The sequence below is a fragment of the Ostrea edulis genome, chromosome 1 (genome assembly GCF_947568905.1).
Source record: "Ostrea edulis chromosome 1, xbOstEdul1.1, whole genome shotgun sequence".
Taxonomy (NCBI): domain Eukaryota; kingdom Metazoa; phylum Mollusca; class Bivalvia; order Ostreida; family Ostreidae; genus Ostrea; species Ostrea edulis.
Genome location: NC_079164.1, coordinates 19,598,672 through 19,609,846, shown reverse-complemented (window position 1 = coordinate 19,609,846; position 11,175 = coordinate 19,598,672). Strand labels below are relative to the sequence as shown.

The 11,175-nt window shown below is 36.8% G+C and overlaps 1 protein-coding gene across 1 annotated transcript in view; it reads right to left on the bottom strand.

The window, feature by feature from the left end:
* Positions 1-10,979, bottom strand: part of LOC125663743 (uncharacterized) — an 11,678-nt gene extending 699 nt beyond the window's left edge. The window contains exons 1-7 of the mRNA XM_056152990.1: positions 10,631-10,979; positions 8,818-8,937; positions 6,956-7,179; positions 6,477-6,602; positions 4,114-4,293; positions 2,526-2,568; positions 1-621 (exon numbers count right to left, since the gene is read on the bottom strand). The exon at positions 1-621 is cut by the window's left edge and continues 699 nt beyond it. Of these exons, the coding sequence (XP_056008965.1) occupies positions 428-621; positions 2,526-2,568; positions 4,114-4,293; positions 6,477-6,602; positions 6,956-7,179; positions 8,818-8,937; positions 10,631-10,664 (921 nt within the window). The 5' untranslated portion in view covers positions 10,665-10,979 and the 3' untranslated portion in view covers positions 1-427. The remainder of the gene's footprint in view (positions 622-2,525; positions 2,569-4,113; positions 4,294-6,476; positions 6,603-6,955; positions 7,180-8,817; positions 8,938-10,630) is intronic.
* Positions 10,980-11,175: the final 196 nt, after the last annotated feature.

The following is an 11,175-nucleotide window of genomic DNA, read 5'->3' as shown; positions in this document are numbered from 1 at the left end:
AGAGAGAGAGAGAGAGAGAGAGAGAGAGAGAGAGAGAGAGTTTATGCACCAAAGACTAAGGTTAAAAGATATTTCCGTTTCAGATAGATCGTACGTCATAGAGATAGTTGTTCGCGTATGTGATCAATAATAACAGAAGATACCTAATCCAACTATAATCTACAGCTGATCCGGACTTTGTATTTCTGAGATCAGTCGTGATAATGAGGTTCCGGAATATCAGATATTCTCACCTCCTCCTTTTAGCGTATTGGTATTCGGATAATGAAAATCTGTATTTAAAACAACCTGGACCACATTGATCTCGAAAGCTAATTGAAAATACTAGTGGCGAAGAAAATGTAGTAACTCTTTTACAAGTCTGTCTTCTATTCACGAAAACAATAAATGATAACATTTTCTCCAGCATATTTCTTAATACCTTAATTCAACATTTAGTATCAGATTTTAATTCAAGCAGTTGTAAAGGAATAAGATTTGTTGTTGTCACATAAGAAATGTCTTTTGTTAAACCCTGTAGTGTTGAAATAAAGAAAGCCGATGTCACACCTTGCACGAACTGACGATATTCAGGTAAAAAGGTGTCGTTTGTTGTCTTACAGAAGTGGGTTTTGTGGCACACTGAAATAGATAAAGTATTCAATAAATCCACAGGAAAAATCCGGATAGGGGAATCTTTTTTTTTTTTTTTGGACACAAGAGTAAGTAAAACGTACATGTAATTCGTTTTATTCGTAAACTGACCCTGTACACATTACGTCATAGTCAGAAAGTGCGTGCCTCATTTCAACATCATGTTGAAAATTATACTTAAAAAATTTACACTATTTGTCATTCTAATCGAAATACCGGTATAACCTTGTATGAAATATTTTCTAAGGCAAGTGTGACAAGAGGCCCAAGGGTCACATCGCTCACTTGAGTCACATTGGCTCATATTTAAAGATTTTCCCCATATAATTGTATGCAAAACTTTGATCCCCCCTTGTGACCCCATCCTACCCCTGGGGACCATGATTTTAACAATCTGAAATATGTCAGAAAGCTTTCATGTAAATATCAGCTTTTCTGGCTCAGTGGTTCTTGAGAAGAAGATTTTTAAAGATTTTCCTTATATATTTGTATGTAAAACTTTGATCCCCTATTGTGGCCCCATCCTACCCCTGGGGGCCATGATTTGAACAAATTTGAATCTGCACTATGTCAGGAAGCTTCCATGTAAATATCAGCTTTTCTGGCCCTGTGGTTCTTGAGAAGATTTTAAAAGATTTTTCCTATATATTTGTATGTAAAACTTTGATCCCCTATTGTGGCCCCATCCAACCCCCGGGGCCCATGATTTGAACAAACTTGAATCTGCACTATGTCAGGAAGCTTTCATGTAAATCTCAGCTTTTCTGGCTCAGTGGTTTTTGAGAAGAAGATTTTTAAAGATTTATTCTATATATTAGTATGTAAAACTTTGATCCCCTATTCTGGCTCCATCCAACTCCCAGGGGCCATGATTTGAAGAACCTGAATCTGCTCTATGTCAGAAAGCTTTCATGTAAATTTCAGCTTTTCTGGTCCAGTAGTTTTTGAGAAGAAGAATTTTAAATGACCCCACCTTATTTTTGTATTTTTGTGATTATCTCCCCCTTTGAAAGGGACATGGCCCTTCATTGAACAAACATAAAAGTCCTTCACCAAAGAATGCTTTGTGGCAAGTTTGGTTGAAATTGGCCCAGCAGTTTTTGAGAAGAAGTCGAAAATGTGAAAAGTTTACGACGCCGACGACGACAGACAACGGACAAATTTTTATCAGAAAAGCTCACTTGAGCCTTTGGCTCAGGTGAGCTAAAAATAAAATGTTACATTTAAGAAATGAATTTCATTTTTGGAAATACATGAGGCCATGGACTGCAACGATTATTCTAAAAAATGAACTTTATTTTTATTTATTTATTTTTTCATTTTCTTTTTATTTATTTATTCACTTTTTTTCTTCTTTTTTTTTTGGCATTTATATTTTACGTTTATTTCTGTCAGAATATCCTCCTCAGCTGTTGAAATAGTCATAGTATATTATCAAGATTCATATGCACATTGCTCATATTCAGGAGAAAATATATATTACATACACCGAAAGTAAAAACATTGGAAATGTACATATTATGTTATATCTAGCAAAACTTTTTTCTTTCACTGTGCTTCATCGGATGGGGGTATGTCGATGCTTGCAGGACTTAAAGGGGTTTGCTATGCAAATCAATTGATTACGAAAAGAAAAAATAAACACGTCCAAAGACAATAAGCATGAACAGTTATGTATGTATATGTGACTGTGTGTGGAGGTAAGGTTACCACATCAGGACAGGAAGAATTTTTATCAACAAAATCTTTTATTTCATTCATGAATGCCCTGTACATTTCTTGCTAGTGACTGATAATGAACTCTTTGACTTAAAATATTCAAAAGATGGGAACTGTCTTTGGATATTTTACACTAGAAACTGAAAAATGATGGAATGTTTTGAGGTACATACATTCCCATGGTAATGGGTCCAGGATGTCGCAATGACCAAAATACTGAAATAAATACAAGATCGTCATTAAACATTAATTTGTTTACGTCATTCAAATAATAAACAATAGATGTAGTTATTTTGTGAATTGAATATTTTTGTTCCTACATTTATCAAATAATTGAGTTCTTAACATTGTTCCCAAAATGGCCGATGTTCTTCAATCGCTTGGAGAATTCTGATATAATATGCTACGTTCCCACAATCACGATTCGCGGCACGATTGAAATCGTGGTCTTTAAAATTGCGGAATAATTGTGCTGATCTTATAATTAATCTTGACGTTGGTCATGACAATGGTGTTGATCGTAGAAACTCTTTTAACTATCAAAAGATTTTCTACGATCAACACGATTAATTTTAAGTTGTAATAATCGCATCAGATCGTAATGCATCGTAACAAAGCGCAACATATCGCATTTAATCATGCTCCCAAATCGTGATGATCGCGATCAGCCTTCTACAAGATAAACATCACGCTATGGTTCAATGTCCCATGATGTGTCACGATAGTTATAATATAAACATACAGTAATGCTGCAAAAGACACGCCGTCACCAACCTCAACTTCCGCCATTCTAAGTGGTTCTGGGTTATATTGTTCACTCTCTAGGTGTTTAAAATATAACGAAGTCAATGGTCAGTCGGGCTGTATATATACCCGTCGGGATTCAATCGTAGCTCAAACCGTGATCACCTTCAATCTTGATAGTGAAAGAATTCGCTACTGTATATCACAAATTGTATCCTATCGCAACATAGCGCATCGGTTCGTGATTAGTATATCGTAATGTATACGAACGTATCTGTATGTACACAATCGTCCCAAATCGGGGACCGGGACCACGATGATCGTATGGCATCGAGGTCAAATTGTGAACTTGATCGGGGCAATCCTATCAGAACGTAGGTAGATACATACGAGTATTCATATTTGTGCCGGTGCATTTCTCAAAATATTATTGAAACAGAGGTAAAAACATTAGAACTTCGATTTGAAATTGTCAACCGATTCTAGCAAAACGTTATACCAATTTATAAGCGGGTCAATGACAAATCCCTCTAAATAACCTAAAAAATATATAACCAACTTATAGACGAACCGACTTATAGGCCAGTATATACGATATGTTATCGTATCTTAACGGTGTTCATATCGTGTCACTGAAATTTATCGCTACCTTACCGCATCCTTGGAAGTGCAACAAATCGTATTTAACGTATCAACTCGCATCACATCGTATCAAAACCTAAAATTCCAGAAAACTTACGCGATCTGCTACAAATGGTCAATCATCTCGTTCGTAACGGATAGCACGACAGTACAAACTCAAATTTCGTTTTTTCTTTAAAATAAACATCCGGAAATAAAACACACCAATTGATAGCGGTTTTAAAATAAGTGCCTTTATCATATTTCCGGTATACTGTTTACATATCGTCTGCTTGGAAATATATTCTTTTAAAATACCGGAAGTCATACATTTGTTTGTTATAAATTCATCTAATTTTTATTTATCAAGACTTTTTTGTAAACAAGAATACATACTGCTACATTCATGACAACACGGGGACAGGACCATATGTCGTACAGCTTGTTGTAGTCAAAGCCAGGGATTGAACATTTTACTCCCTCCTCCGATAGTTGCGTCCCGTACATCAGTGCAGGCATGCCGTTCTTTATGGGGATTTTAACATCGTTGGTGAATGGTTCCAAGAAAATTGTGGACTGTCATCAAAATTAGAGGTGTTATAAACTTTGTTTTGCAAAAAAAAAAAAGTGTCTCATTGCTGTTGATGCATAGTTTCACTGGAATAGTTGATATTGTAATGATTCCGGAGTTTTGAAATCTAATCAAGTGGATTCTTTTATTAGCCAATGTCTAATGTCACGCGATAAAGCGTATAATACCGAACATCAGTATCTGTAAATTTTGACAGGCCACTAAAATCTTAGTTTAATCAATAATAAAAATCATTATACATGTATATAAACAGTTTGTATATAAAAAAGGTTTTTTAATTCACTCCAAACCCTGGAATTGACTAGGTACGAACCTAGTGAGTACTTCGTTACAATATTAACAATTTTACCGGAATGAAAATTAAAAGAAGAGAATTTATTACAATGATGGAAAGCCCTGGGCAACTCTTCATGAGATCACTAAATCTACACAGCGAAAAATGTAAACAAGAAAGTATAAAATTCATTTATGATGCATCCATCTTTTCAGAGGAATTCTTATATGTTTTGTATTCTTTATAGGACCTATGGGATTGACCACTGCGTTATCTTCCCTTGTTCATCAACTAAGATTTGTATATGCCTTTTTGCTGAGATTATTCCATCTAAATTGCATTAAGTTTTCATTATAGTACACTTTTAAAATGGGAATAACATGTGTTTTGCAATCTTGTGTTCTGCTTCGCAGGCTTTTATATCAGTGCGTGGTTCATGATGAGCGATATTGGACAATCCAAATGGCGAAGTTTGGACCGAACACAAGCCTAGTTTCAAATCCAAGACTACAGTTTAAAGCGCAATTGAAAGTCATATGCCGAGATTATGTATTCCCACGTTGAAAATAGAATCCAAAGTCATGCAAATTAAACACAAAGTGATTACTGAAAGTGTAGTCATTCTATCTGTTTATTTCAACACCGCCATTCACGTGGGCTGTATGAAACAAGAGACCCATGGGCCACATCAGTCACCGTGGCCTATATTAAAAGATTTTCCCTATATATTCGCATGTAAAACTTTGATCCCTCTTATGGTCCCAACCTACCCCAGAGGGCCATGATTTTTACAAACTTGAATCTGCATTATGTCGGGAACAAGCTCTCATGTAAATGTAAACTTTTTTCGCCCAATGGTTCTTGAGAGGAAGATTTGTGAAGATTCTTTTCTATATATTTGTATGTAAAACTTTGATCCCATATTGTGGCCCCATCCTATCCCCTAGGCCATGATTTTAACAAACTTGAATCTGCACTATGTCAGGAAGCTTTCATGTATATTTGTACTTTCATAGCTCTGTGGTTCTTGAGAAGATTTTTACTTATATATTTGTATGTAAAACTTTGATCCCCTATTATGACCCCATCCTACCCCCAAGGGTCATGATTTTATCAAACTTGAATCTGTACTATGTCAGGAAGCTTTCATGTAAATGTCAGCTCTTCTGGTACAGTGGTTCTTGAGAAGATTTTAAATGACCCTACCCTATTTTTGCATTTATGTAATTATCTCCCCTTTGAAGGGCATGGTCCTTCCTTTAAACAAACTTAAAAGCCCTTCACCGAAGGATGCTTTTTGCCCAGTTTGGTTGAAATTGGCCCAGTGGTTCTGGAGAAGAAGTCGAAAATGTTAAAAGTTTACTGACAGACGGACCACGGACAACAAGGGATCAGAAAAGCTCACTGGAGTTTTCAGCTCAGGTGAGCTAAAAGCTGTTTCTGACATTCTTTTGGGTAGACCTATTATAAAGTATTTCAAAAACAACTCCAGGATACTTAACAAGAAGTCTCATATATCGATACGTGATAATATTATCTCTTTAATGAATGGTAATGCATTTCCTTTCCTGGGAAATAAAGTTTACAATAATAAAACTGAATATAAGCTTAAGTATTTCTGGGTCAATATTCTGAACAATATGTTCTCAGTGACCGTGTGTATCATATTGATTTTAAAATAAAAACGCATCGATCACATAACACTTCTGATGTCACCCAGGCGCACTTTAAACTGGAATAGGATATCGAAATTCAAAATCCATTTTGTCAGAAGATATAAAGATCTACACCACAAACTGACATAGTTATCGCTCCTGCTTGGCTCTTGCCTTTATAAATTTAAAACAAAAAAAAAATCCTTTAGATAGATAGATAATTTTAAAAAAAACTCACGGTGAATAACTTCCCCTTTTCTTTGATCATTTTTACACTGACGTCACATCCTGAGGAATGACAAAGCAGCCCTGTCAAGTTAAAGTTTGGTGTGGATAGCGTTCTATTTTGGAAATACCCCTCCAACTAAAATGGAAAATATATAATTACTGGATATAGCTGAACGTATTTACGAATAATTCAAAACATTAAACAGATCAGCGACAGATATTTGATACAAAACAAACAGAATGTTCTTCTTGTGCTATCCTCCACATGGAAGGCCATCAAAATATTTTTCCTGGCATGTTAAGTAATTTTTGTAGTGACTGTGTTAAATTAGAAGCTTGGGAAGATCACAAAATTGTTCCGAATCAACAATCATCTTAGATTTATACATGAAGCTTCTGGAATGCTGATTCTCCTTTTTTAAAGTTTTTGTCTTGTAGAGAAATAGAAATTGTATTAATAATAAAATAGAGATTTCTAAATCAAATTACCCATGATAACTCTTTGAAAAATTTATCGATGTCCTGTTTTCCATAGCTTGGTTTATGAAATTTATCACCATACACCGGAAACTCGTAATCCACTCCGAACACGAAGAAACCATGCGAAGCAATATCGGAGAGGACTGTAGAGTACAATTCGGCGAGGACATACGTGTTCAGGCCGCCAAGGAAGAATACGACGGGATAGTCGCCCACCTCCAGGGGGAAAAACGCTGGAAAATTGTAACAACTGTTATCAGTAGCATGCACACTGTCAAAATTGTCCAAAGATTCGGAGACAGGTGAATCTGAATACAAATACATGTATTTATAAAATGAACCCAAAATTAGTTCAATTAATAACTTGACAATATACTGCTAGTCAGTGAGGCAAATACTTTTAGATATGGTGATTCAAACCGGGTAAAGCTGAAGAACTAGTGATATTTCTTTATAGACAGATAATCATTATAGGTAACAACTTACTAGCTAAGATTAATGCTCAACATCAAAGTCTAGATGAAAGAGCCATATCAGATTAGGATTCGAGCCCGGGGCCTCTGATTCTTTACCAGGTGTACTACCAGTTGAGCTACCTGGCCACCGGCTTTCAAGACAATTTGACTACCACATTCCTCCTTCAGATGTCAGATCGTCTCTGATTAATCCGTTGTTTTGTTTTTGGTGATTTTGTTGTTGTTTTTGACGTATCAGACCGAGAATCGAACCCCCCTGATTCTGTAGTCAGGTACTATATAAACTGGGCTATCTGACCTCTGCCGCTTGAGTCGGCCAGACCGCTACACACGTAGTCGTGAGTATTTTATCTGTGCGTCTTACATATATAATCAAAGAAAATAAGAAGGAGTATTTTCCACACCTGTCCTTTGTATACTCTACTGGCTGACTTAGATAAAGAAGAATTTAAGGCTTTGAACTGTTGGTTGAAATCCTATAACAAGAGACACAGCATTGCATTTGGCAGAGCTAGGACATCGTCGCAAAATCACGTAGAGCGACTGAGCGTGGGTTTCCGGCGATCCTCAGAGTGGGAGCGCGCCAATGTCAACAGTGGTGTTGAAATAAATTAAAATGTTTCAAATGTTGTTGTCATAAAGCATTTTACACGCCATCTACACGTACGTGAGAGTGTGTGTATGTACCTTATATGCAATTATTATATGCAATGATATTGTAAGTCATATAACGTCTAAGTTTTCTGTGATAAATAGGAACTTAACTCACTACTTTATAAAGGTCACTTAAATTACTGGATCCCACGGGTGACTGCTTAAAGGGGCATCGACACGATTTGAGCTGAAAATTTTCAAAATTTCATTTTATCATTTTTAATGTTTAGAATGCCTAACTAAGGTATTTCTGATGGTCAGCAAAATTTTTAATGTTAATTGTCGAGGTACGTGGGAGTTAAAGAGCTTACTTTGATATGTAAACCAGGTTCGTGCCATGTTTTATGTATTCAACACTAAGTCATGAGCTAAGATTCAAGACTTTTTTCCAGCGACAAAGAACGAGATCTATTTTAGATGATTTGAAATGCATTATTTATTATCATTTACATCTACTATGTAAAGTCTCATTTTTACTATTTCCATTGGTGGATGAATCCTAGGTATTGGAACTGCAGTGAAACTGGGTGAAAACATTTTTAGTTCGAAAAAGGTAAAAAAAAAAAAAAAAAAAAAAAAAAAAAAAAAAAAATTTAAAAAATAAATAAATAAAAAATACACGTATCTTGAAAAGAATTCGATCACAAAATGCAAATTACACGTGCAGGTATTTTACATTTTGATTCACATGAATATAAATCTTTCTTAGAATACCTTGAATTAAGCTGCGGATTGTCTTACCTACAGTGTGTAGGGGACTCCCGTCCACGGTTTCCGATAGCGTAAGTTGTCCTACTTTCAGAACGCCTGGTTTGTACGGATTTCCACGGTCCACGTAAATGCCAGACACAACTATGGCAGCTAAGGGAAACAATATATATTATTATTATTTATTATTATTTTATTCATTTATAAAGCGCAAAATTACATATAGTTTCTATGCGATGTACAATGTTTGTGCTAATAATCAATGATAATATACCAATAAAAGACCTGCAAGAGCTATAAAAGAAATGATAAAACAATAGAAAGAATTTAAACAAAACATGGTAGTAAAATGACAAAGTGGTTGACTTTGACTAGACAAGATACAATTGGTACACAGGTATTCGTATACTGGATCAAAATTCAGTTTGCAAGAGATTGCACATGGAATCCTTGATATTGCACTGAATTTTACATTTACAGGGCATATTCACGCTTGAACAAGAGTGGTTTTAGGTTTGATGCGGAATGCTCCATGTGCTTCAAGCTCTCGAAGTTCCAGTGGCAGTTTATTCCATTGTGCACCTAGTTTTTTTATGGCTCTTGCACCGTATTTGTTTGATGACTTCTTCACCACCAGTTTCCATTGGTCGGGTGATGATTTCAAGGTCCTATGTGGCTGGTAAACAGGACATAGCTCTCTCATGTATGCTGGTGCTGAGAAAAAGTGTAGTGACTTATGTGTGGTTGTCAGCACTTTAAACACAACACGTTGCTTTACAGGCAGCCAGTGTAGTTGTTGAAGTACCGGCGAAATATGTTGTCTGTAGCATGTTCTTGTGAGACAACGTACAGCGTTGTTCTGAGCCACTTGTAGTCGGTGCATGGGGGCGATCGGTCATGCCAAGCAGGGGGGCATTGTGATAGTCAAGGTGGGATATGACTGTTGCATTGATGACCTTCGCACACGCTTCCTGGGTGAAGATGATGCTTCACCTTGGAGATTCTCCTGACTTTGAAGTACATCTTCCTTACCATGGAGCTGACTTGTATTTCCATTGATAAGGTGGCATCCAGGGCAGCACCGAGGTTTTTAACAGTAGACTTAGGTGTCAATATTGCCTCGCCAATCTTCAGACGGATATCTTTCACACGGCACTGGTTGTGGGCGCTAGCAACCACCATTATCTCAGTTTTTCCATCATTAAGTTTACGTTTGTTCACAGTCATCCACTCGCTATGCATTCCTCCATAATGTTGACTTGATAGTTACGCATGGCAGTATTTTTTTACGTTCAAACGGCTGTAAAGTTGCGTGTCATCTGCGAACCCATGACGGTTTATGGCATACTGGTTGATAACTCTCCTGAGTGGGAGAAGGTACACCAGGAAGAGAAGGGGACCGAGAACAGACCCTTGGGGCACTCCGGTAGACAGTGGTACATCTGAGGACACATTGATGTTGATCTTCACCGCTTGGATGCGGCCACTCAGGTAAGACTGTACCCAACGGAGTGCTGTGTCCATCAATCCAGCTTCCTCACGAAGTCTCTCCAACAAGAGGGTATGATCGATGGTATCAAATGCCGCACTTAGGTCAAGAAGGACCAGGAGCATAACGTTACCTTCATCCAGTACTGCTTCTACGTCTGCTTTTATTCGCAGGATGGCTGTCTCAGTTCTGGTACCGGTCTTATAAGCTGACTGCAGATCATCATGTAGACCATTCCTGGTGAGATGGCTATTAAACTGCTGTGCAACAACAAGCTCGATGACCTTGCTGATATATATAAATATATATATTCATTACCATTATAAGGTGCCTTTCTCACAAATTCTACTGACTTACCTGCCAAAAAAACCCCTATTAACACGATCTTCATTTCAGTTTAGAATTTCTCTGATTCTCAATAACAGACACATCAAACAGTACAATGCATCGCATATATTCTACTGATAACGCACACGATGCAAATATTATATATCAAATAAACTATCTGTTTACGTCTTATCTAGGGTGTCAGTGATATTTGACTCCTCTGTGACCCGGTTTACACGCCCCTATCTGAGACCCGGATTACAGGTCACGAGAGTAGCGACGGAAGGAAGACATACAGACTGTTTAGCAACTTGTCACAGACGCAAAGAGAATTTAAGGGGATTGTGATACAAATATAGACGAAAAATGCGAATCTAGGGCGAAAACAAAAGGAGGCAATCCAAAATAAAACGAAATGTAATGCATCGCTAAAATTGTACAGTATTTACGCAGTTATAGCCTGGACCCTCAATGTCCTTTCTCCTTGAATATTTCTCTTTCGGTTCAGTTCCATTTTTGTACAATTATCCCCTAATACCCACTATTTATGAAAGTTTTAACATAAATGTCATAAT